The 27,760-nt window shown below is 45.3% G+C and overlaps 1 protein-coding gene across 4 annotated transcripts in view; it reads left to right on the top strand.

The window, feature by feature from the left end:
• PTPN3 (protein tyrosine phosphatase non-receptor type 3) overlaps positions 1–16,560 on the top strand; it is a 120,073-nt gene extending 103,513 nt beyond the window's left edge. For 3 of the 4 annotated variants that reach the window (XM_054519359.2, XM_054519360.2, XM_063713846.1), the window contains 7 exons: positions 3,183–3,273; positions 3,545–3,606; positions 5,216–5,362; positions 11,034–11,162; positions 12,123–12,268; positions 12,774–12,909; positions 15,163–16,560. In XM_054519359.2, the coding sequence (XP_054375334.2) occupies positions 3,183–3,273; positions 3,545–3,606; positions 5,216–5,362; positions 11,034–11,162; positions 12,123–12,268; positions 12,774–12,909; positions 15,163–15,240 (789 nt within the window). In that variant the 3' untranslated portion in view covers positions 15,241–16,560. 4 annotated transcript variants of the gene reach the window in all.
• The last annotated feature ends 11,200 nt before the right edge of the window (positions 16,561–27,760 follow it).

Here is a 27,760-nt window from a genome sequence, read left to right as displayed (position 1 = left end):
AAACACTGCCTGGTCTGGCGTGGTGGCTCACGCCTGTAATCCCAGCACTTAGGGAGGCCGAAGCAGGTGGATCACTTGAGGTCAGGAGTTTGAGACCAGCCTGTCCAACATGGCGAGACCCTGTCTCTACTAAAAATACAAAAATTAGCCGGATGTGGTGGCACGTGCCTGTAGTCCCAACTACTCAGGAGGCTGAGGCATGAGAACCACTTGAGCCTTGGAGGCAGAGGTTGCAGTGAGCTGAGATCACACCACTGCAGCCCAGCCTGGGCAACATGTCTCAAAAAAAAAAAAAAAAAAATGTAAACACTACCATAACACTTTTTAACGTATGATTTATCTTAGTAGGATTAATCTTAGTACTTTACAAATTTATCAACAGATCATTACTGCTGAGATACATTTAAAGTCTTATGGTAATTAAAGCCTTTTTCTGTAGCTCTGCTTTTCTGCTAGACCACCTCAAGTTGATTTTATTTACACTTTTGTTGTTTGAAAAAAAATCTCTTTTTCCCACCAGGTTAGCTTTACTATGTTCACTTAATTGTATATTCACTTAATTGTTTATTATATTCACTTAATCAGTTAGAACTAAAATGCCATTTAGGTATATTTAACTTAGGTGCCCGCTTTCTGCCAGAGTCAACCCAAAACCTCTAATAAATCATTAGTTTATTCCTAAAATGAACTCACAGAGTTTATTAGAGACTGCAGTTATTTAAGAAGTTGTTCAGCTACCTGATGGTTATGAACTGAAACTGTAAAGGTGGTGAGTAGCTAGCTGAGCTCTTGGAGTGTTTGGAAATTCTAGACATTTGGCAAATGTATAACATACGGCACCATTATTGTGACCCAAACTCTCCATGTTAATTATCTTCTGGGGAGTTCTGTGTAATTTATTTATTTAGTAAGAGAAAAAACAGACTAACAGAAGCCAATTTACAAAACAATACAATTTGCAAAAACATAGAGGGAAAAATCCTTTTTACCCTCCCTATTCAAACTGCAGACACATCTTTATTAAGGATGTTGGCCACAATTTGGTGAATTTATCATACATCCCTGTAGGGCAACTTGGTTATATGTATCGAAACTCAAAAATCCTAGCACTTTCAGAGGCCGAGGTGTGTGGATCACCTGAGGTCAGGAGTTCGAGACCAGCCTGGCCAACATGATGAAACCCCGTCTCTACTAAAAATACAAAAATTAACCAGGTGTGGTGGTGGATGCCTATAATCCCAGCTACTCGAGAGGCTGAGGCAGGAGAATCGCTTGAACCCCAGGGGGTGGAGGTTGCAGTCAGCCGAGATCACGCCACTTCACTCCAGCCTGGGTGAAAGAGTGAAGCTCCGTCTCAAAAAAAAAAAAAAAAAAAGCAAAAAAAACCATTAAAAATATTATTCGGTATAGTAATTCTCTTCTTAGAAGTTTGAGTAAAAAAAATTTCAAAACAGCCTAATGAAAAAGTAGGATAAAAGTTAAATTATAGTAAACTAGATTATTGAGCCATTAAAGATTATGTGTGTAAATAATATTTAATGACATGGGGAAATAGATACTATGTAATAAGTAGGAGAAAGCAGCTTGAAAATTAGGATAGTTATTTCCCAGAATACTCTATTAGATGCTGAGATTTTCCATGGCCAAATTAGCTTGAGATATGTTTAGCTGATCAGAATTTAACAAATGTATGCATTATGCATTGCAGGACTTGTCTTGTTAGAGATTCATAGAACATAAAATAAATATTTTCCAAATGTCTTGACTTTGAAACTTTTTCTAAGGAATACTTACTATCTTCTTTTAGGACACTTAGGTTGGATAGAACATAGCATAAGAAGTGCCAATATATAGCCAGGTACGGTGACTCACACCTGTAATCCCAGCACTTTGGGAGGCCCAGGCGGGCAGATCGGTTGAGGTCAGGAGTTTGAGACCAGCCTGGCCAGCATGAGGAAACCCTGTCTCTACTAAAAATACAAAAATTAGCCAGGCATGGTGATGCACACCTGTAGTCCCAGCTACTCGGAAGGCTGAGGCACCAGAATCGCTTGAACCTGGGAGGTGGACGTTACAGTGAGCCGAGATTACGTCACTGCACTCCAGCCTGGGCAACAAAGAGAGATCCTGTCTCAGGAAGAGAAAAAAAAGTGCCAATATGTTGTTCAGTCTCATTTTTTGCTTTTAAAAACATAGTATATAAATGTATTATGTGTTTACATATATATGCTTCTGTTCATTTGTGTTCATTTAGGCACAGAAAAAATAAGCTGGGGAAAATATACGAAAAGCTCATCTCAGAGTTGTGAAATTGCTGATAATTTTTTTCTTTATATTGGTCTGAATTTCCCAAATTTTCCGCAAAAAAAAATCACTTCCAACACTGAAAAAACTGTGTTTTTAAATTCCCATAGAGTTAATAAAAACCACTGGTGAGAAGGGATTAAAAGGAAAAACAGTCATATAGAAAAGAAAACATAAGCCTTGGAGTCAGATCTCAGTTGTTGTTTGTGATCTCGAACAAAGCATTGAACTTGCAAAATAAGAATACAATTAATACCTCTTACAGGGCTGTTGTGAAAATCGCGTCAGAAACCGTACAAACATGTCTAATACGTGACTTTAGATATGCAAAGATTGTGTTGTTTGAGATTTTTCGTAGTGATTACATGTGTAGGGAAGTACCTCTGTAAATGAAGTTTACTATATATTGGGATAAATATTTTTCCTGTGGAAATAGACTTCTGAAATGATTAATGAAATGCTCTCGTTCTTAAAGGAAGGGTGTGGTTCACTACATTGAACTGAAGGGAAATGATTCTAGACTGTTTTAGATGATTTCCATTTAATTTTGAGTCAGAATTCTTCCCCCCCCAATCTAGTTGCTTTTAGCTCTTGTCAAATAGTTGTCATAAAGACAAAGTTTCACTTACCATGCTCCATGACCTGAGACCCAGACCCTTCCTATGGCATTTTTTCAAATTAAAAAAAAAATTATTAAAGAGTTTTGTCAGTTTCTCATGGAACTGTAGAATTTCTTATTGGGAAGATTTTCTTTTAGTATATAACACATAATCACTTTAAAATGTTAAGATTTTGGTACTGTGAATGATAAAGTATGTTTTCACACTTTCTTCATCTGATTTTTGCAATGCTTGCTTTTTTCTCTATTTCTCACATAGCAACTCTACAGAAAAAAGCCAGGTTTGGCCATCACGTTTGCAAAGCTGCCTCAAAATTTGGACAAAAACCGATATAAAGATGTGCTGCCTTGTGAGTATCCGGCATGAATGCCTCCTTCCCCCCTACACTGAGATAATGTTTCCCTTTTTAAAACAGATTGTCTGGTATTCTGGAACGATTTTCAGTGTGTCTGTAAACACCACCGTCTTTATTGCAGCCATTTCAGAGTCGAAACAGTTGGGGAATAGTGTTTATGCTAATGAGGCAGAGCTGCAGATGGGGCTGGGAACTGAACTCTGGTTTACTTGGTATGATAAAAATAATGCTCGGAATAATCGGTAAATTTTTCTCTTCCCCGCAGATGACACCACCCGGGTATTATTGCGGGGAAATGAAGATTATATTAACGCAAGTTACGTGAACGTAAGTTAGGAATCTGGATGATGCTGAAGAGCACATTCACCACTGTCGCAACGATGATGAGGGCCTGTGTGGGGCTTTGCAGTTGACACAGTGCTTTCCCGTTCACCACCGCATTTCAGCACCACAACAGCCATGGGAGGGAAAGCAGAATAGTCTCATTTTACAGAGGAGAAAACTAAGGTTCGGAGAGTTAAAATAATTTGGAAAGTCACAAAGCTAACAGAAGATGGGACCAGACTTGTTCTGTGTTTCTAATTCAATCGTCCACATGCCCCTGTACTGAGTGGCTTCCATTCAGGTGTTTGTTTTTGCCAGTGATGAAACTGTCTGTTTCTCTCCATGTAATGAGTGTCATCCTGCCTTAAAAAAAAAAAATGAGAAAAATAAAACCTCCTGTGTACATATAAGCCAAAAAGAAAAAGTGGAATGTTTCACATGTTATGGGAAAAGCACTTATTTTCTCTCTAAAAACACATCTTGGGCACCTTACTTGGCCTCTCTAGACTTCCATTCCTTCTATCTGAACCTGGGGTCAGACTTTCTATAGCCAACCAGATAATAACATGTGATCTTTGCATTTGAAATGTAACCACTTAAAAAGATTAAAAGCCGCTCTTAGCTTGCAAGGTGGCAGACAGATTTGGCCTTCAGGCGATACATGGTCTGCCAACTCCTAAATAGATGATTTCTCAGATTAAGTTCTCAAGTTATAGCAAAGTGTCAGGAAATGCCCTAATAAAAACTGGTCTCATCAGTGATTCCACCTGTTCCAAAGCAGCTATGGGATTCATTGACCCTCACTTCAACATTCCCGGTGTCTTAAAAGCAGAGCATCAGAAACGTTAGGGGCTGCAATACCATAAAGACCAGTCTTTTCATGTAATCCCAGGACTGAGGAAGCCATTTATCCAAGCACCAGCCAAACCATTAATTAGAAACCTTCCTATACCTTGCTCACCTGAGAGTGAGTGAATTCCAGTGCCAGCTCAAAACTCAGCAGGTTCTGAGTGTTCTTTTGTCAAAAGGACTCAGTCCAGAGGGCAAAAAGGAAACATGGAGCAGGAATATTTCTACCTGAAACATTCATTTCAAAACATTTCAACATTTAATGTCAAGATTGACCAACTTCATGATACAAGCATTGGAAGCCATGCAGAAAGCAAAGTGCAACAAGAATTGGTGGTGTAAACCTGTACGGTTTGTGCTTTAAATAAATGTAAATAGATTTTGATAGAAAACCCTGCATAGGGAAAAGACTTAGGGGTAGGACTGGTACATACGGCTGAAAATGCAGATAGCCAATATTGATTATATTTAGGATAGAGCAATGAAAGTCATTTAAACTCTTCTGCCATCTCACAGACAGATTTCTGATTTTTGCCTACTGAGTACCACACACTTTTATCTTAAAGATCTAATGCTGGTGGTTGTCAGATATTTTTCACGAAGTTTTAGAAATAACTTGTTTGCTTTTCCTTATTGGCTGTGAATTGATAAAGAGATATTTTTCTGGTGCAATATCAGTTAGCAAGTGAAAGAGTTTAAAATCCAGTTCCCTGTGCACCCTGGGGCAGCAACAGATTCTAATACTTTACCAATTTCTTACCAGATGGAAATTCCTGCTGCTAACCTTGTGAACAAGTACATCGCCACTCAGGGGCCCCTGCCGCATACCTGTGCACAGTTTTGGCAGGTTGTCTGGGATCAGAAGTTGTCACTCATTGTCATGTTGACGACTCTCACAGAACGAGGGCGGGTAAGTAGCTTGATTTCTAATTCAGATGTGTGCAGTGTCACACCCTGCTCTGTGGAACACGAATCTCAGCGCTGAGAACGGTCTTCAGTGTCTCCTGGTCCAGCCCGTTATGTGACCCTAAGTCTCCTCTACAGAGCAACCTAAGTCTCCTCTACAGACACCCCTAGTGACGGGAAGCTCAGCCCTCCTCCTCCCCAGTCCCAGCTTGGATCCATTACAACAGGCCAGAAGGCACTTCCCCTAGCCTTACTTCATGTGCCCCAAAACCCCTGCAGTGACGTGGCCTTGCCCATTCAGGACAAGTGCTGGTCCTGAAAGAGCAATGTGTGTGCCAGGTTAACCATGGCCTTTGTAAAAAGGAGAAATTACATCACTGTGCCATTTTCCATAGAATCCATTTGGGCAGCTCAGCGCTGTCCCTGTCTTGTCTGTCTGCGCTTCTCTTCCCTGTAAAGTTGACTCTGCGTTTTCAGCAGGAAGGTCATTCTTCTCCTCAGAGAAAAGAGAGCCCCCCTGCCCAGCAATGGTCTGCTGTCTTAGGGCTGATGATAACCCTAAGGGTTGGTTGCCCTGGATAGCAGCCCCCTTCTTCCCTCGTTCTGCTTTTTCCAGCTTGGGAGAAAAGGCCCTTTCTGTGATCCAGGAGACCTCAGCTTCCTCCAGCCACTCCTATGGCTGCTGTCTGCCAGCTCCGTGCTGCTGACAGCCCCTCTTTTTTGTTGATGTCCACTCTGCACCAGAGCTCATCTGAGGTCTCCGTTGTGACCTGGAGGGTTTGTTTCCCAGCCCTTTCTTTCTCACTGAAGCCATTCCAGCTGCTTTGTCAGTTTCCTGCATTAGAGATTCCCATCTCCTCTGAGGTCTAGCATTCCCTTCACTATCTCTGGCCCCGGAACTTAACCTCCCCTGTTTATCCATTGGTAGAAACCTGTTCTTCTGAAATCCAGGGTGCATGTTTCCTCCCTCTTCTGTTGCAAACTCTTGGATGACAGGATGACCTCAGTCCTTTATCCTGAAGGCCTTAACCTGTCCGCATCACCACCCACCAGTTCTTCCAGATTAGGAGTCCATCACTCCAGGCAGCAGCTTTGCCCCTTTCTCTGAGAGATGAAACTTTCAGCATCTGCCATTTGTTTTCTCCCATGCCATGCATTTAGTAGAGTGGGACTCCCAGCAGGTGTGCAGCTGGCTGGAGTCCACCCCCGCTCCCCAGCCTCGCTGTGCTACTCTCAGGTCTGCAAGTGCAGAGAGAGCCTTCTTTGAAGCCTCATATCCCCAGCGGTCAGTGGGACACTCCCCCACAAGATACTCGATTTCTCCCTTTTTAAATTCCCACCCAAAATGTTTTTCTTTGTGCTCTCCCTTGAGGCTCATGGGTTTCTTCTTAGAAACATTGCAATTGAATAAGTTATTCTCCCTCACTTTCCATCAGAGATGTTTCTTTTGGAGAGAAATATCATTTTTTGCAACTACACGTGAATAACACAGGTACTTTTCCTGGCCCACTGGCTGTCAGAGGCAGGGCCTTTGGGGTCAGAGGAGGCGTTTGAGTTCTGGGACCACCGCTTTCCACTGTTTAACCTTGCACAGGGCTCTGAGCCTCAGTTTCCTCATCACTAGAAAGGAGGTGGTAATGCCTGCCTTTTGGGATTGTTTTAAGAATTAGCTACCCTGGACTGGCTGCCCATCCAGTAGTGGGTGCTCCACATGGCGTAGTGAGTCAGCATCCTGGCCTCCTTGTCTCACAGGGCCAGAGGCAGATAGGTTTGCTGCTCTGGGCAACATTAGGAGCCCCTGGGTTGCCATGAGGATCATGTGAGGTGACAGGAAGAGGTTTGAGGCAGCACAAAGCTCTATGATCCCCCTTGCTCTTGTTATCTGTTAAACACACTGTTTGGTGAAATGTACACTTAGGCAACGAGGCTCTTGGGCAGAGAACTTATCTCTGAGTCAGGTTTCATCAGGCCCTCTGGTTGGTTCAGCAAATGGATCTAGGCACTGATTCCTTCCACCTCCTGAACCCAGACCCATCTGCTCATTTGTTGATAGGACACATCTACCTGAGTGTCCTCACATACAAGGTGCCTGAAGCTGAAGCTGTCAGCCATGCACCTGCACCCAGGTAGTCCACGCCCTGAGCTCACCATTCTGGCCAGTGGCACCCATCTGTCCAGTCACCCGAGCCAGGAACCTGGAATTGGCCTTACCCCTTCCTTCACTTCCCACATCCACTCACCACGGTCTGCCGCCGCCAGTCTCCCCTCTCTGTCCCCCAAACCCTCACCTTCTCTCAGAGCTTTTGCATTTCTCTCCTAGGAGCAGCAGCAGCAGCCTCCTTAGTGGCTTCCTGGCCTAGAGGCTCCCCCAGCCCCCGTCTCGTCCATCCCTTGGCACGGCTTTCAGTGATACCTTTCCAGAGGGTTGCCTGGTCCTGCCATTTCCCTGCTCAAACCCTCTGGTGGCTTCTCAGGTGCACCACGTAAAGTCTCACCTTGAGACTGGTACCTTCTGTGCAGGTGTATTGTACTGTCTGTCGTTCCCTGGGTACACCATGTGCCTCTTTACCTCTTGACCGTGTGTGTCCCATTCCCTCTGCCTGAATGATCCATCCTTGCCTTGCCAACCTGATGAAGACCCTTGTCCTTCAATACTGAGATCTGCATCCCCTCTCTCCAGGACGTTACCTCCTCCTGTGTGAGCCACCTGTGTCTCTGACTTCCCTCTTTCTTTCCTTTTCACCACATTCCCCCAACACCGATTCGAGAGCACCTTGAGGACAGTGTCACATCGTGTCTCATTCATCTCTGCATCCCCAGGGATGTTTATTAACTAAGTGAGCAAGAAAGCAAGCTTTTCACAATGAAGCCTTCTAAATTTGGCCCATGACTCCCACTAAACCCTATCTGGTCCATCTTCCTGAGATAGTGCTCTGTCTCCTTCTTTGGATGTTATCCATCGTTAGAAACCTGTTCTTCTGAAATCCAGGGTGCATATTTCCTCCCTCTCCTGTTACAAACCCTTGGATGACCAGATGACCGAGCCCTTTATCCCTAAGTTCCTATCTCATCTTCATCACTACCCACCAGTTCTTCTGGATTAGGAGTTGGTCACTCCAAGTGAGCAGGTTTATGCCTTTCTCTGAGAGCTGAAATTTTCAGTATGTCCCATTTGTGTTCACCCATGTCATGCATTTAGTAGAGCAGGACTCACAGCAGGCATATGGCTTGTCTTCCACCCAGCTTGTGACTTGTTCCCTCTGGTCCAGAAAGACGCATCCTTTCAGAAACCATCTCCCTGGTCAGCTTTCCCTTCCTGAAGCCTCTTCTCGAAACCACACTTGGGGACTGGAAATGAGAAACAGGCCCCACTCAGGCTTGCGAATCCCTGAGGACAGAGCATTCTGAGTTCTTCTGGCAACATCTGCCCAGGGTCTCGACCCCAGCAGCATGTTCCCGGCCTCCTAGCTTCAGTGATCTTCGTTGTCCCTTGACGACTTCTCCAGAAGTGCTTCTTCCCTCATATGCTCAGCTTTGCATATGTTACTGTTTAATTTAACCACAGCCCTAGGAAGGTGCATTTTCTTGTCATTCCAGAGTATTATCAACCTGGCTAAGGGTTCACAGGCCTGTTGTGACATTACAGCTCTGCCCCAGTTCCTCTGTCTGTGATCTGACAGACATTGATTCATTCTCTGAGCCTCAGTTTACTCATGCAAAACAGAGACAATCATAGTACCTACCTCATAGGGTTGTTTTGAAGCCAAGGTAAAGCCATGTTCATGAAAGGCACCATTCAGTGCTTAGCATCTACCGTTCTGAAGATATGAAGCTTCAGCATCATCGCCCCTCGCTGCAGCAGCATTAATGTAGAGACTGAGGCCCAAAGAAGTTAAGTAATTTGCCCGAGATCACTAACCAAATACGTTTAGTAGAATTTATTAACCAGGGTTGAAACTCAGGATCTCCACAGACTTGTTCTTTCCACTACACCCCCAATTTTTCCAGATCCAAATTGAACTGCAATTTGTATTTGGTCAGAGGTAAAGAGAGTGTCTAGTACTGCTCAGATTCACTGTGGAATAAGGGGAGCCTCTCTGGCAGTACAGATATTCGTAGTTCTGCCTTGCTTGGGTTAATCTTGTCAGAGAATATCTTCCCTGCAATTATCCTGTGGGCGGGACCGTTGGGAGCCTACAGGGCAGGGATTTATCCTTCCTGTGCAGATGAGGAGGCGAGAGAGGGCTTGTGTCTGTAATTCTGCCTTGGGCCCTACAGCCCTTAATCCCTCATGTCTGAGCAAAGTCACAAAACGGCTACTAACCGAAATTACCCATGTTTAAGGTTTCCAAGTAAATTCTTAACTCCAGCTTTCCAGCAGCATACTTTAGTTTGAAGTATTCACTGTGACATTTGAAAGTAAGAATAGAGAGGCTGTTTCCCAACAGATTACATGTCTTATGGTTATACCACTTTTCCACCCCGAACAAATGTAATTTTTGCTTAAGTTGCTATAACCACATATAGGCTCAGGGGAAAATGCTTGTTTAATGACTTAGGATTTAACTGATAGAAGGATCTATGGTGGGATGGACAGCCTAACCCTGAAGTTTGCTTAGAAGCCAGAGGCAGGTGCTAAGATGGCTTACAGGACAAGCTGCAGGTTTTAAAAGCGGGGATAGAAATTGGGGAGGGTGGTGGGATCAGCCCGTCTGTGGGGACAGCACAGCCATATTGAGAGACACTGGGGTGCCATAGGAAGAGTGCTGGACTGCATCACTGTGGCCCCATGGCCTTGGGCAAGTCACTTAATCCCGAGTAGCCCTGGGTTTCTAGTCTTCTGTGTGGGATATCACCTCTTTAGGGCATCACCTAAGAAAGCCTTCAAGGGCTTCAGAGACGCTGCTCCAGTGAGAAAGGTGTTCATCTCGATTTGTGAGTCCCTTAATCTGGGTTTTTGTGGAACCTCATCACTCTTACTCAAGCTGGTATGTAACCCATGACAGCAACAGAAGTAATGGCCACCCCGGCCTGCCCCGCACAGTGGCTAAGCACTGCACACCCATGCCAGCCGCCTCACCAGCATTGAGGCAGGAGCCATCTCCGTCTTCCCAGTGGAAAACATGAAAATCAGAGAGGTTAAGCAACTGTTTCGACATCATCTGGCTGACAAATGGAGGAGGAAAGGATCCCGGCGGCGTTGTGTGTGACACCAGATGTGTGCCCTTAACTGCTGTGCCTGGAGGCCTCCCCCTCAAAAGGGTGGGGAGGATGGTGGAGGAGGGGTGCAGGAGGAGGGGCCGTTGGAGGCGGGGAGGGGCCTGAGGGGCTGGGGTCGGAGAGGGTAGAGAGGTTGCTCACAGGCTAAGGTCCTGCATCTGAGGCCACTGGTGCTCTTCCAGCGAGTGGCCCGTGGTGATGAAGATGCTGCGTCTCTCGTCCTCCTCCTCCAGGCTGCAGCCTGGGGCTGAGCGGAGACCTGTGGCCTGGTCCCTGGCAGGCTGCTCCCACCCTGCGCTGAGAAACAGCTGATGGACTTGGCTGAGTTTGTTTTCTCCCATCAGCGCTCTCGGGTGTGCATGAGAGGATGCCTAACCCGTCCGCCTGTCCAGGGTTAACTGCTTGCAGGGACACCCCACAGAGGGGGCTCGCTTACTCTCGGTGGTTCCTTACAGACCAAATGTCACCAGTACTGGCCGGATCCCCCTGACGTCATGGACCACGGCGGCTTTCACATCCAGTGTCAGTCAGAGGACTGCACCATCGCCTATGTGTCCCGAGAAATGCTGGTCACAAACACCCAGGTGAGCCACAGCCTGAGGGGCACGGTGGAGGGGCAGGTGCTGAATCAGCAGCCACTGTCATCCCAGGTGGTCACGCTTCTAGGTGTGCCCTCTGTTTCCACCTGGCAAGCATGTCAGTAAGTGCGCAAGACTGCCCATCAAAGAGCCGGGGCCCAGAGTTCATAGTGGCCCTAGTCACAACAGGCACGAGATACAAACAGCCCAGTGTCCATCGATGGAGGAATGGATAAACAGCACGTGGTCTGTCCATACAATGGAATATGATTCAGCCTTTAAAAGGAAGGAGATTCTGACCCCTGCTACAACACTGGGGAAGCTTGAGCGTATTATGCTAAGTGAAATAAGCCAGACATAGAAAGACACATACTGTCGGATTCAACTTCTGTGAAGTGCCTAGAGTCGTCCAATTCATAGAGACAGAAAGTAGAACAGTGGTTGCCAAGAGCTTGGGGAAGGAGGAGAAAGGAGATCTATGGACATTATGCCATATGGCATAATGGGTGCAGGGTTTATGTTTGTGGGATATTTTAAAGTTCTGGAAATAGGTAGTGCTGATGGCTATACAACATTGTGAGTATTCTCAGTGCCGCTGAACTGTACATTTAAATGTGGTTACAGTGGTAAGCCTCGTGTTAGTATATTTTGCCACAGTTGAAAAAAAAAAAGAAAAAACCAGTTAGCATGTGTGGCCTCTAATGGCAAGTACCATAGCAGCAAATGGAGGAGATCACTGGGCAGAAGTGATCAAGGAAGACAGCCCTGCAGGACAGGCCCACGGCTGAGCCTGAGAGGGGATGGGGATCTTTAGGGAAGGAGGGAAGGAATTGCTAGGGGCCACAGCAGGGCTGTGCACAGAGGGAGAAAGCATCAGGAGACAGGGCCACCCTGTGTCTGGGTTGGGGCTGGGTCCTCATGCTCACCACCTGGATGGGCTCACCAAGGCCACTGCGTCTCTCACAGACCGGGGAAGAACACACAGTGACACATCTGCAGTACGTCGCATGGCCTGACCACGGTGTGCCCGATGACTCCTCTGACTTTCTGGAATTTGTAAACTGTGTGAGGTCTCTGAGAGTGGACAGCGAGCCCGTCCTAGTTCACTGCAGGTATGGCGCTTGCTGTTTGTTAGTTTTGGAATCCTTTCCCCATTGGAAAAGGCCTGGAGAGAATTGGCAGGCACCAGACCCACTCTACATCACACAAAGTAGTGTGCCCTTACAAACCTCTGTTGACTGTGGTTCTTCACCATTTCAAAAGTTATTTGGAATTTTATGAAATCCTAACTTTGTGAATGTAGCACAGAACTGAAGAAGAAAATCCCCTCACACACCCTTTCTCCTGTCCTTCTGTCAGCTGACCTTCGTCATAGGTGTAAGGGAGTGGGTTTGGCGCTTCACAGTGGCCCTCTTTCCACTGCCTGCTGGCCCCCAGTCTCAGATGTGTGAGGATAGGCTGTCTCAGCCTGTTTGAGAGCACGCCCTGAGTGTGCATTTTGTCTTCTCGAAGGCCAGGGGGGGAAAGCCCCTTTGGAGTCAGCGGGGAACTGCTCACTGGGCCATGCAGAAAGGCTACTCAGACAAATCCCAAGTCTCTCTTCTCTCCCCTCTCCAGTGCTGGAATAGGTCGAACCGGTGTGTTGGTCACTATGGAAACAGCCATGTGCCTAACTGAGAGGAACCTGCCCATTTACCCACTGGATATTGTCCGAAAAATGCGAGACCAGCGCGCCATGATGGTGCAGACATCAGTGAGTAGGAATCAAGTAATAACGGTGGCTGGCACTTTCTGAGCACTTACACCAGGCAGGCCTGAGAGAAGGGCTTTGTGAGTCAACAGACTGCAGCTCAGGGGGACTGAATCACTTGCCCAAGGTCACAAAGTGAGATGGATGAGATGGATGTCAGTGGCTACAGCCCACACCCATCTCACCTCTGAGCTCTGCTGCCTCTGTGGTTTATTTCCTGCCAGCCCGTCTGTCAGGGAACAGCCCTGGTTGCATTCTGTATCGTTAAACAATCATTTGTCCATCACCCACGCCCCCCCCCACCCACCTAGACCTGAGTACTCCTTTTGGCTCAGTGGATGTTGCATATGACCCTACTTTGAGCTCTGTCCCACCCGTGTGGTGCCTGAGTACCTGCTGTGTCCTCCACCAGCAGGACAGAGCTCAAAGTAGGGTCATGTGCAACATCCTCTTGTCCTCAGGAGGAACTCTTGGGGATAACTCTTGGGGATTTCCCCTGGAACTGCAAGTGGGGCAGTGAAGCGGTGTGGAAAGAGCATGATTAAGGCCCCACCACAAATGGAACAACCTTTGCATAAGTCCTGAACCTCTCTCCAAGCTTCAGCTTCCCTGTGCAAAATGGGGACCATCCCACATTCATTCATTCATTCATTCATTTGACAAAGAATGGTGCAGAGACTGAAGCTTGCATGTAGTAGGAGAACTGGATTAGTCTATGCTAAATGTCAGCAGTGATGAGGGAAGTTCAGGGCTGTCTGAGAACATGGTAGAAGAGTATCTAAAGCAGGATTTGGAAAGTCTAGGAAGGCTTCCTGGAGAAGTGGCTTCTCTGGTAAAAACCCCCAGGATACATGAGGAGTTAGCAAAGAAAGGAGCAGGAACTATATGTTCCAACCAGCTCTGTCTCTTCACAGGCTGTGGACAAAGTTTATAAGATTTCCCTAATAGATTTTTAAGCTTTGGTAGTTTTATAGTAGTTTGTACCCAGAAAATCTTGTTAAGAGAAAAAAAAATCGGCTTATGTTATTAGGGCCATTCTCTGCCCTGTTTTTTGGTATGGAAGACCTCGTGGCTGGTTAAAAAGAAAAGTCCATCATCCTGGTAGATTTTCCCAGCTGGAAGCTGGGCACGGTGGCTCACGCCTGTAATCCCAGCACTTTGGCAGGCTGAGGAGGGTGGTTCACTTGAGATCAGGAGTTCGAGACCAGCCTGGCTAACATAGCGAAACCCCGTCTCTAATGAAAATACAAAAATTAGCCAGGCATGGTGGCATGTGCCTATAGTCACAGCTACTTGGGAGGCTGAGGCAGGAGAATCGCTGAACCCGGGAGGTGGAGGTTGCAGTGAGCCAAGATTACGCCACTGCACTCCAGCCTGAGTGACAGAACAGGACTCTGTCTCGAAAACTAGATAGATAGATAGATAAATAGATAGATAGATAGATAGATAGATAGATAGATAGATTAGATAGATTAGGTAGATAGATAGATAGATAGATAGATAGATTAGATAGATTAGATAGATAGATAGATAGATAGATAGATAGATAGATAGATAGATAGATTAGATAGATAGATAGATAGATAGATAGATAGATAGATAGATAGATAGGATAGATAGATTAGATTAGATAGATAGATTAGATTAGATAGATAGATTAGATAGATAGGATTGATTTTCCTAGCTGGAGAAGCTCAGTCTAAATACTTTTATCCCCCCTGTATACTTTGCTACAATATGTTTCTTAGGTATTTGCTAAGATAAATAACTGTATCCTGCAGAGCCTCTTTCAGTGGCTCTGCTTTGTAAAACACAATCCAGACTCCTTACCCCAACACAAGGTGCCCACAACCAGGTCCCAGCCCACCTGTGCAGCCCCTACTCCTCCACGTGCCTAGGTGTTGAGTCCAGGAGCAGGCTCCCTGACCCCGTTTCTCAAAATGGGCTCTTACTGAGGCTTCCACACTTCCAGTTACAAGAACGGCTGCCCCGCAGGGACTTTTGCTCCTTCCCGACTCCCCCAGACTGCCAGTTTCTCCCTCTGTCATGTCTCCATGACACTTTGCCCACCCCTCTCTGGGAGTGCCCCCTCCCCGCATCATATAGGAACTAGGGCTTCACAGGTGTACCTGACCTGTGGCCCAGAGTTGGCGCTCAGGGAATATTTACAAATGCTGCAAAAGACCCACCGGTCCAGGGTGTGGTAGGCAGCATTTCCTGGAGCTACAGGACTTGACAGCTTTTTTTCTTTTCCAGAGCCAGTACAAGTTTGTGTGTGAAGCGATTCTTCGTGTGTATGAAGAAGGTTTAGTCCAAATGCTGGATCCTAGTTAAGACAACTATGAAAACGTTCATTCCTCTTTCCCAAGGGCATCCTCCTTGAGAGAGGAGGACAGACCTCTCTGGAAGCAGCAAGAGGAACCAGTAGCTGTGGGAAAGGAATGGGCACCTCTGAACCCAGGCACTTTAAACTTCTATAGAAAAGATATCATGTACATAGGAACTGGTGTAGATAAGCATGCAATTATGGCATCATTTAGGCCTGTATTTCTATGGAAAGATACAAAAAGGATCTCAGTTTGGGACCTGTCCTAATGCCTTCTTCCCTAACATCACCACACACACCCCTGTCGGCATTCTGAAGCAATTGAGACCGGACACCCACAGAGTTGTTGACCTTCCAGCAACAAGATGGTGTGGTTATCTTGGGTCATTTGGATGTTTTGTTTGTTTCTGTGTGTCAGACTGTAAGGGCTGAGCTTTCTGTGCTTCTAGGTGGAGCTGAAACAATTCAGATTCACCCACCCCGATGCTAAGGAAACCCTGACGAATGTACTAGATGGCAGGGCACTGGGGGTCAGGCTGAAGGCTGAGCAACACCTCTCTGCCCTCCCTCCCTTTGTCCCATCTCCCAGCGACTTCCAATATTCATGTTTCTGTGAATTGTGTCCCTCTTCAGGTTCCCTCTTGGTGCCTGACCTGGATTAGTAATGTGCATTCAGGTGAATTTTCAGCTGAGGCTCTGAAAACTGGTACTCTCAGTGTGTTCTGGTCATCTTGTGGCTTAGTTGTAGAAGCAGGTGTGTCTCTTGCCTCTGCTTGCCTCCTACTGCACACTCAGCACCCAGGACTGGAATCACCGACTACTGAATCTCCTACATGTATTGCTGCTACTTCAAGCTCCTCCACTTGAAACCTTATGATTTCCCCAAGGGGAGATGGGACAATGTCATCTAAATATTCTGAATGTTTGGCCTTCTGAGAAAAGAGCTTCTAGTAATTGAACCATGGGAAACCCAGCCTCTGGAGGGTTGGCCACGGGGGTGTGTACATGTGTGTGCCCAGGGGTGAGTGTTTCTCAGGATTCCTAACGATTCAAATTACCGTTGAGTATATATAAAGAATGAGTCTCTGTATAGAAGAACAAATGTGTGCATTCACCCCCAGTCACAATGGTCTCCATTGCATTTCAAAGGAGAGGATCAGACTATCTGAATATAAACACAATCTGATGTTAACTTATTCTAAGAACACCATCATTTTGATTGTCCTAAAGAATTCTGCCTTTGTGAATACTGTGTTAAATTTTTTTAAATTTGTGACAGGATTGTAGCAAATTATTATTTAAGGAAAATAAATTGCATAAACATTTAATGTGGTATTTTTAAACAGCGGTTTTTATGTACTCAGAAGAGGAAGTTAAGCCAGGTTCTTAATGGTATTTATAGAGAAGATGTTTTCATATTATAATGCACATAAATGAAGCCATTTTGATATTCAGCAAATTCGGTGCCAATTGAATAGTTTGCTGGTAGCAAGACGGATAAAGACCTATATGGGAGGTTCTTTATCTCTAGAGCTAGCATATTTACTTGCATACTTGCTGTCTTTTCCACACGGATATTTTACTGCTAAATGGCAGAGGTGGGAGGGAGATGTCACACAGTACCATAACCCCATACTGAAAACAAGAAACCACCAGAAAGTTTGCAGCTAAGGGGCAGGGGATTCAGTTCCTATGCCCACTCAGCACTAACTACTTGCAGGCCTGGTTGCTTAGAAGGTCTACCTCTCTTTCATTATCTGTAAAATAAAAACAATACTTAGGACTTTAGTTTGAACGTGAGGATTGAATAAGATCACACTATTCATGTGACTTTTTATCGGCTAGAACAGCAACAGACGCTGCTGTGGGAGAGTTACTTAGAAAAGTTTAGTTATCAGTGATTAGCCCAAAAACACATCAGTCAAAAGTAGAATCCACTGGGTTTTTGTTTCTCTTTTTAGAGACAGGGTCTCACTGTCGCCCAGGCTGGAGTACAGTGGCATGATCATTGTTCACTGCAGCCTCAAATTCCTGGGCTCACGCAATCCTCACACCTCAGCCTCCTGAGTAGCCAGGACTGTAGGCGCATGCCACCTCACCTGGCTTTTTTTTTTTTTTTTTTTGGTAGAGACAGGATCTTGATGTGCTGCCTAGGCTGGTCTCAAACTCCTGGCCTCGAGTGATCTTCCCACCTCAGCCTCCAAAACTGTTGGGATTATAGGCGTGAGCCACTGCGCCCAGCCTAACTGGGTTTTTATGAGAGGAAAATGGAAAATGCTCTTCTAGAAGAGAGAGAACAAGAGCACAAAATAATCTGGACTCACAAAAATTCAGCAAGCTCCAAGCAAGCGGGGGGATGGAGGGAACACTGGCATAAATTTAAATGCCATCAGGATATTTAGCAAATCATTACTGTTTGGTAAAAATGCATCATCGCCCTGTGTGCAAAATGCTTGCAAAGTAGTCTTTGGAGATGGGTGTTTTACTGTTTATTTTCCAAAAACAAATGCAGCCATTACGGTCACATAAATTTCTAAAAAGCCTACCAAAGGTTGCAAGCGGCCTTTTCTGCCACTGGGCAGGCCAGCAGTTCAGACCCAGCAGACGTTGCCAGGAACAAAATCCAGGAAATACTGGGAAGAACAAGACAAGAGAATTACCTAAAAGAGCAAACAATTCAAGTAAATCCTGTAGCTATCACCAATTAAAATCCATAGCTCAAGATTCCTGTTTCACCGCCTTATACACTTAAGCAATTATACTTAAGCCTTTTTTTAGTCCTAAGTGAAGAACTGCATCAGAATCAGGATAAATATTTTGCCTGGGAAATTTGGCTGGATATGAATGGAGAAGACATTTACATCCTACGTTCTGGCACTTTCTGAAAGATCTAATTAAACACGTTGATGTGCCAGTTTAATCAAGATGAGAGATCCCTGCTGGTGTCACCCTCTAGGACCTGCACTTGGTGTTTTGACTTTCCAGAAGAAAAAATGCAACTTTGGTTAGGGGGCAGTGGTTGGATCACACAGTTGTCTTTCGTTTCCTACCACAGTAATTCATATTTAAATATGCTTTTAGATTAGTGTGGACGCTATTGCTGCTGTGTTGCTACCTGACCTTTTTTTGGGGGGGAGTACCTCAGAAATGAGCATTTGAGGGCAAGCGAAAAAGCCCTCTTCATCCTCCAGAGGCAACAAAGAGGCAGCAGAAATGGGGAAAGATTGTGAGAGGCAGGGCTTGGGTCTAGACCTGGGCTTAGGCAAGATATGTTGCCCTCAACCCTGAGTTTTCTTATATGTAAAAAGGGAAGGTTGGGCTGGACTAGATGAGGTCAAGATTTGCCATTCTGGGAGCCTGATATTCCAGAGAATTAAAATTAATCCTAAACCAAAGCTTTATGGCTGCTACAGAGACGTGTCACATTTCTGTGACTTGTCACCAAGAGTTTGTCCCTCAGACTTTGGCGCTGTTGAATTCAGAGACAAGGATGGCCGCCTTCTGGTTCTTGCCTGTTGTCCTCAGCTGAGAGCAGTCTCAGTAAAGATGGCAAAGATTCTGTGACTTCAGACCGGGCACCAAACGCTTGGGAGTCTGATGGCCGGGCTGGGCCACCATTCTCATAGCTCTCATTCTGTTTGGAGCAACCGAAGGATTTGTGTGAAGTTATTTGGAAAAGGACCTTAACTGAGCAGCAATCTCTTTTCTGTACATTTGGAATGTTTTTCATTCTGACCTGTTCTGTCAGTGATTCTACTGAAAAACAATTTGATCAATATAAAAATGTTCAAGCTATGCAACACTGTTATTGTCTGTTGATATTTTTATTCTAATTGATTTCTGCAAATCTTTTCTTATTTGTGTTTGCTTTTTCCTTTCATTTAGAAATCAACTCTTTTGGAGGAGAGTGCTCTCCGCTCATCTCCACCTTCCCTTTGGTCAGGAGCATGAACTCCCGTCTTGGCCTTGTCCTGGGGTATTAGTCCATTCTCATGCTGCTAATAAAGACATACCTGAGACTGGGTAATTTATGAAAGAAAGAGGTTCAGTGGACTCCCAATTCCACGGGGCTGGGGAAGCCTCACAATCATGGTGGAAGGCGAATGAGAAGCAAAGTCACGTCTTACATGGTGGCAGGCAGGAGAGCTTGTGCAGGGGAACTCCCATTTATAAAGCCATCCAACCTCGTGAGACTTATTCACTTCCACGAGAACAGTATGGGGGAAACCTCCCCCGTGATTCGGTTATCTCCACCTGGCTCCACCCTTGACATGTGGGGATTATTACAATCCAAGGTGAGATTTGGGTGGGGACACAGCCAAATTATATCACCTGGTGTGGCAAATTCTATATCCAAATTAGGTTCCACCATCCTGACAAGAGTAGCTTTCACATAGTACAAGTTCACCTTTTGTCCTGCAGGGCTGCCAGGGTGGCTCCATGGTCACCAGGTTCCCACGTTCCTCCCCACTTGTTGCTCGGCCATCCTCAGTCTGCAGCTCCACCACACATTCCAGCTAGCAGGAGGGAGGCAAGGGGAGGAGAAAAGCGTGACCCCTCCCTGGAGGGGGCACCACATGGGTATTGTACATCCTGTTGATCAGAACTTTGTCACAGGGCCATACCTACTGCAAGGAAGAGAGTAGAGGGAAGGTCATTTTTATTCCAGGAAACCACGTGCCTAACAAATTCAGGGCTTCTATCTCTGAGAAACAAAATAATAGGTTTGAGGGACAATTAGTGCTCTCTGCCATCACTCAACCCTTTGGCTGTCCTTCTTCTGTGATATAGAATCCGCTCTGTTGCCCAGGCTGGAGTGTAGTGGCATAATCACAGCCTACTGCAGCCTTGATTTCCCAGACTCAAGCAATCCTCCCACCTCAACTTCCCTAGCAGCTGAGACTATAGACATGTGCCACCACACCCAGCTAATTTTTAAAAATTTTTGTCGAGACAGGATCTTGCTGTGTTGACCAGGTTGGTCCCAAAATCCTGGGCTCAAGTGATCCTCCCATGTTGGCATTCCCAAAGTGCTGGGATTACAGGTGTGAGGCACCACACCTGGCCCACCACAGCTTCTATAGCCTGCTTACTCCTTGGGCAGTTTTGGGGGAGTCCCTAAGGTTACTTTCATGGTTCAGGAGGACCAGGCATGCAGTTTCTTAGACAACAGAATCCATCAGCTACTCACAGTGGAAGATCTGCTCTGCTTCTGCCTCTTCGACATAAACGTGGTTGCCTTGAGGCTGCCTGAAAGAGAAGCATGGGTAGGAGCAACACCCTTAGTCTGGTCTTTGAAGAAACCTGGTTTGCATTTTCTGGCAGAGAAGCCTTATCTGTACTAAGGCTGCCACTTCAAAGCCACTGCGCTTAATAGCTGCAGTTTGAAGGACAAAAGCAGTTGTCATTTTCAGTGCTTCAAGACTTTAATCAACTTTGAGTACAGCTATCGACAGCACCTCTCTGAGCAAAGCAAGATTCCCTCCTGTCTTAGCCTGCTTACTGTTGCTATACAGGAATACTGGAGGCCAGGCAATTTATAAAGAAAAGAGGTTTATTTGCCTCATGGTTCTGCAGACTGTACAAAAAGCATGGCACCCACATGTGCATCTGGTGAGGGCCTCAGGCCTCTTCCACTTATGGCAAAAGGTGAAGGGGAGTGAGTGTGTGCAGATCACATGATGAGACAGGAAGCAAGAGAGAGCGGGGAGAGGGGCCAGGCTTTTTTTTAACAACCTGCTCTTACCAAAATGAAGAGAGAACTCACCCCATCCTCAGGGAGGACATTATTCATGAGGGATTTACCTTTATGACCCAAACACCTCCCATTAGGCCCCACCTCCAACTTTGGGGAATGCATTTCAACATGAGATATGGAAAAGACAAACATCAACTATAACACCTCCCATCTCTGCAAGCTGGCTGGCTGTAGCCCCAGTTCATCTCATGTATATAGGACTGTGAAAAGCAACAAGGAGCAACATTCACACCTCTTGCATTCTCCCACCATTTTCTCTTGTGTGTGTGGCCTCAGTCCGAATGTAGTTCATCTTCCACATACCCAGTAGCAGATAACAATTTCATCAATGTTTAGCCATTACACAAAAGACAATATTTGTATCTTTGCCATCTGCTGGCCCACGAATTCCACTAAGCCACTGCCACATTTTAGATGCTATTTGCAGCATTTTGTCTTCAGGTATCAAATTCTGAATCTGAAAGTCAAAGTAAAGGTGGTTCAAGCAAAATGGTTTATTTCTCTCTCACATAAACACCAGCAGCCCAGAGCTGGTACCACTCACTGGGGACCCAGTTTCCTCCAATCTGGTCACTCCACTGTCCTGAACACACAGCTTCCACATCATAGTCCAAAATGGCTGCTCCAGCTCCAACCATCACATCAACATTCCAGCAAGAAAAACAAAAGAATACCCTTTCCCTCTAAGTATACCTCCTCAAAATTTCATACACTACTCTGACTTACAAACAGTTGGCCAGAACTTAATCATATGGATATACTGTGCTGCAAGACAGGTTAGGAAAGGTAGTCTTTATCCTAGATGGCAGTACACAGCCAAAATTCAATAGGCTAAATTCAAGAGGCTTTTATTGAAGGAGAAATTATTATTAGGGCACAATTAGCAGCTTCCCCTGCATATTCTTTTACTTCAGATCTACTAAAGGGCTGATTCATGAGGAGTTAACTTTACTCAAGACCGAGCATACAGGAACAAATGCAATTCTATCATTTAAGCAAGACTGACCCACTTTTTTTTTTTTTTAGACAGAATCTCTCTCTGTCTCCCAGGCTGGAGTGCAGTGGCGCAATCTCGGCTCACTGCAACCTCTACCTCCCGGTTTCAAGTGATTCTCATGCCTCAGCCTCCGGGGTAGCTGGGATTACACCGCACCCTGCTAATTTTTGTATTTTTAGTACAGACAGAGTTTCACCATGTTGGCCAGGCTGGTCTTGAATTCCCGACCTCAGGTGATCTGCCCACCTCAGCCTCCCAAAGTGCTGGGACTACAGGTGTGAGTCACCACGCCTGGCTGTGACCCACCATCTTGAAGTATAGCACTGATAGCTTTTGACAGGATCAGCACCCATCCATTATGTACATGAACCATTTGAGTAAGAATGGACAGATAACAAATTTCCAGAAATCCCAGAACCCTACCCCCTAATTATACAGGCCAGTCCTTATCTGTGACTGCCCTTGTAACCTTTGGTGGTTAGTCTCTAAGCCTCTGGATTCCTTTTAGGGTCCAGGAAGTCTCCGGAATTTTCCTTGAGGCTGCCCCAGGACTTTCAACATGATTACCCAAACCAGAGGAAGAACCAGGTAAGACTTGTTGGGATGCAGCAGCAGAGTTCTCGGGAGAGATGGTGGCAGTGAGGATGGAGGTGAAGTGATCACAACCCAGACATGATTAAAAAGAAAAGTAATGAGTTGAGACCTGGCAGGTGTGCAGGGGGAGAAACAGGGGATGAGGCCATTTCATAAGTTGGGCAACTGTGTGGATGTTGGTGCTACAAACAAGAACTAGAAATGGGACAATGGTGAGATTGCTCTTTGGGCCCCTAACACTGGGGACATGTGTAACCAGTCTGAAGGGTCTCAGGCAGCTATGTCTAAACACAAACCTTTATTCTCAAAATGATGCAGACATTTCTGAGTCCTGAGCACTTCAATCAGCCACAGTAAATGCCTTTTCTTTTGTGGCATTCCTATTTACATTTTAATCCATTCGAATGATTTCTTTTTTTATTAAAAAAAAAAAAAAAGAGAGAGAGATGGAATTGTGCTTTATTGTCCAGGCTGGTCTCCAACTCCTGGCTTCAAACAATCCTCCTGCCTTGACCTCCCAAAGTGCTGGAATTACAGGCGTGAACCATTGCACTTGGCCCTATTCAAATGATTCTGCAATCAAATCCAGTTATTAAAATTGCCTCTCTGGGGGTAAGCATGCAGTTGTCTTAATCTGCTCAGGCTTCTATAACAAAACCATAAACTAGGTGGTTTAAGCAATAGATATTTATTTCCCATAGTTCTGGAGGCAAGGAGTCCAAAGTCAAGATGCCAGCAAATTTGTTTCCTGGCCAGGACTCTCTTCCTAGATGGCAAATGGCCATCTTCCTGCTGTGTCCTCAAATGGTGACAAGAGGGAGCCTGCATCTCTTCCTCTTTTTGTAAGGACGCTAATTCCATCATGAGAGCCCCATCCTCCTGGCCTCACCTAACCTACCTCCAAAGGCTTCTCCAGATACCACCCTATGGGGGTCAGGGCTTCAGCATATGAATTTGGGAGATGACATAATTCAGTGCATAGTGTAGTCAAAGTCATATTTTATCATAATTCTAAACAGAAGTCCAAGTCCTCTCTCTCAGAGGCCTTGTTGTCCCCCAGAGCCCCACAACAAGACAGGTGAGGAGGGGAGGACTGCTCATGTGGGGTCCCCAGCCTCATCCTGTGTGGTCCTCTGCTGGCTGGTGGTCTTGGCGCAGGCATTGTGTGCTTTTCTTTAGTAGGGTTCAGCTTTACCCTGGCCCTCTCCAACATGGATAAACAACCCTCTTCCTTCCTCTCAGGGGTGTGGGGAAACATGCCATCTTCCAGCCACCACCCCAACCCAGTTTCTGAGTCACGCAGCCCATCACTCAGCCAGGTGGCTCCATGGACAACCTTATGTTTTTACCATCTCTGTTCCTCCATAGACGGCAATGTAAAGGAGGCCCCCCGGAGCTATGCAAGGTAGCAGTACTAACCATGCTTCCTCACATAGGCCACAAGAACCACTGTGCCAAATTCTGCACTGCCCTGGAGCTCCGCAGATATCGCATCGCAACTGATGGCTTTCTGGCCTAACCTGAAACCTGCTCCAGCTGGAACTCCATCCCCTTCCCATCTGTTGACCTTCATACTGCCCCTTTTGCCACCCAACAGTCAGCCCAAGATTCTGATGGAATACTTGTTGAAAATAAGCCTCATGCCTTGGAGGCTTTAACTTGCATCTTTTCATTTAATGCCAAGTAGACAATTGTGAGTAAAGGGAGGAATTCTCTCTCCCCTCCCCTCTCCCAGCTTCATACCCCAGGCAGAAATGTTGGGGCTTCTAAAGTGGTGTGGTAAAAGAACAAAAATAAAAATAAAAAATAAAGTGGTGTGGCCAGTAACAATGTCAAAATCCCATCTCAGACCTGGTCCCTGAGAACCCCACTACCACAGCCCCTAAACACAGAACACGGCGTGAACTGTTGACACCACTGAGGCCCACCCTACCCTGGACCCTGACTAGATGGGGCCCTGCAACTACCACCCTCACTATAACTAATCTACATTGTTCATGCTTCTTGGCTTCTCTGAATTCTGATTAAGAGTTGGGGGCAGGCTGGATGCAGTGGCTCATGCCCTGTAATCCCTTTGGGAGGGAGATGGGAGACTGAGGCAGGAGGATCACTTAAGGCCAGGAATTCAAGACCAGTCTGGGCAATATAGCAAGTCCTCATCTCTGTTTAGTAAAAAAAAAATAGAGATGATCTCTGGCAGAGCCTAGCTCATGTGTGCATGCCTAGCTGCAAGGGAGGCAGAAAATGCAGGAATTTGGCATTTTCTGCCTCTGTAATTTGAGATGCGGGAATTGATCTCTGCCTTCCACGGTGGAGATGTCTCCGAATGAGAAGCTGGATGATCAAAACAAATGTCCGCTATAGTCCACCCCTTTCACTCTCAATATTCTCCTCATACTTGTAAAATATAACAGCACCTGGCAAAGAATGACCATCTCTTATGTAAGTGAAAATGCTCACCCTTCCCCAAAAGTGGCCAAACAGAACTCTCCTCAACTTCAACTAGGGGCAAATCCCAGATCTCAATTTTTTTTCTATTTGGTCATGAGCCTATCTCATTTTCCTGTACTCTATGGGCTAAACTGTATGTGATAACTATCAGCATTCCCTATAACACAATAAAAGAAAAAGGAGGAGAGAAGTAAAATTAAATATTTTAAATTATACATAACACAGCAAAAGAAAAAATACAATAGAACTCCCTGGTGTGAGGGGGCATTGTCCACCAGGCAGGTGCTGTCTGGACTCTGTCCACAGTGTGAATCACTCTGCCCTAGGCCTCTGGGGCTCCATTGAGAAACTGAGATTTCACTGAGGTCAGGGGTAGGGTTTTGGTTGCAGTAAGAGACCTACCCGGCAAACGGGGAAGGTGTGTGAGGGAGAACGTGCTTGATTGTGATCAAGGCCAGTAAGTCCAGTTTCTAAACAAAAGAGATGCTATTTATAAACCTCCATCAAAACTCAGTCACTTGAAACCAACAACTGAGAAAAGCCTAGAAATATACTTTCTAAAATAATGATTAAAGTTATAGCCCCTTTATAGCCCCTACCGTGGTCTGTTTCTTGCACCAAATCCAGATTGTCCTCAATTACAAAGAGTTTGTAGGAATTCTGTTTTTGCCTTGTATAGAATTGTCTGAAAGCGCAGGAGCGCAAGGGGCCAAAGAGCTGATATTTTCCTTCTAGACACCTCCCTGCAAACTTCTTTTACTTTTCTGTTTTCCTATTTCAGTAAATTGGCTTCAGGCAAATCCTCTCTGACAATTTTTTTTTTTAATCTTCATCCTTTCAAATCTACCTCATTCATTTCAGGAAAGCTCTCCTCTCACTTTTCTTCATACCGTCAAAAACTGAAAAAGATGTTCATAGCAGGATTCTTCATAATGGCCAAAAAGTAGATACAACTACAATGTCCATCAGCTAATGAATCAGGTGGCTTCATGATTGCAGTGGCTCACACCTGTAATCCCAGCACTTTGGGAGGCTGAGGTGGATGGATCATTTGAACCTAGGAGTTCAAGATCAGCCGGGGCAACATGGCCAAACCCCGTCTCTACAAAAAAATACAAAAAAAAAAATTTATCCAGGCATGGTGGTGTGCTCCTATGGTCCCAGCTACTCCGGAGGCTGAGGTGGGAGGATCACTTGAACCCAGGAGGTCGAGACTGCAGTGAGCCATGATTGTGCTAGTGCACTCCATCCTAGGCACAAGAGTGAGACCCTGTCTCAAACAAACAAAGAAAAAGTGGTATATGTGCACAGTGGAATAGTATTTGGCCATAAAAAGGAGTGAAGTGCTGACACATGGTAGAACATAGATGACTTTGAAAACATTATGCTGAGCAGAAGAAACCAGACACAAAAGGCCCCATATTATATAATTCCATTTGTAAGAAATGCCCAGAATAGGCAATTCCATAGAGACCGAAAGTGGATCAGTGGTTGCCAGGGGCTGGAAGGAAGAGGAAAGGGAAGTGACTGCTGATGGATTTCTTTTTGGAGTGATGAAAATATTCTGGAATTAGAGGATGCTGATGGTGATACAATGTTGTGAATATACTAAAAACCACTGAATTTTACACTGTGAATAGTGACTTCTATGTTATGTAAATTAAATCTCAACTTTTAACAACAGAAGGAAAAAAATTAAAAACAGCCTTATCAGCCCCAGGAGGAAGAGCTTAAGTTGTTCTGAGTGGCAGTTTGTTTGCAGACATCAAAGCCCCATAACATATGGGAAACCACTAACCCAGTAATTTCACCTCTGGGAATTTGACCTAAGAGAATAACTTAAGGGATTTGTTTTATGATATTAAGACAGTTTTTAATGTGATTTTTACAGCAAGGTATCTTTATAATAGTGAAAATTTTGAAAGAATCTCAGTGCTCATTAGTCTGAATGTGGTTCAGTAAACATTGAGGTATCTTTGTTATGAGACACCATGCAACTCTGAAAGTGGATTTGGGAGCTGTAGGTGTCTATACACAGAAAGTAGCCATGATGGCCGTACGTAGTGGCTCACAACTGTAATCCCAGCACTGTGGAAGGCCGAGGCAGGCGGATCACGAGGTCAAGAGATTGAGATCATCCTGGTCAACATGGTGAAACCCTGTCTCTACTAAAAATACAAAAATTAGCTGGGTGTGGGAGGCACATGCCTGTTGTGTCAGCTACTCAGGAGGCTAAGGCAGGAGAATCGCTTGAACCTGGGAGGCGGAGGTTGCAGTGAGCCAAGATCGTACCACTGCACTCCAGCCTGGTGACAGGGTGAGACTGCATCTCAAAAAAAGAAAGTAGCCATGATATTTTGATAAGTAAGAAACACAAGTTACAGAATGGTATCACTATGTCATTCAAACTTTTTTTTGAAATAGAATCTCACCCTGTCATGCAGGCTGGAATGCAGTGGTGCTCATCATGGCTCACTGCAGCCTCGAATTCCTGGGCTCAAATGATCCTCCCACCTCAACCTCCCAAGTAGCTGGGACTATAGGTGTGAGTCACCATGTCCAGATAATAGCAATGGCAAAAAAAGCCAAAATTGACAAATGGGATCTAATTAAACTCAAGAGCTTCTGCACAGCAAAAGAAAATACCATCAGAGTGAACAGGCAACCTACAAAATGGGAGAAAATTTTCGCAACCTACTCATCTGACAAAGGGCTAATATCCAGAATC

This window comes from Pongo abelii, chromosome 13 (assembly GCF_028885655.2).
Source record: "Pongo abelii isolate AG06213 chromosome 13, NHGRI_mPonAbe1-v2.0_pri, whole genome shotgun sequence".
NCBI lineage: Eukaryota > Metazoa > Chordata > Mammalia > Primates > Hominidae > Pongo > Pongo abelii.
Note: the sequence above shows the minus strand (reverse complement) of the source record. Positions and strands in the feature narration are given on the sequence as shown.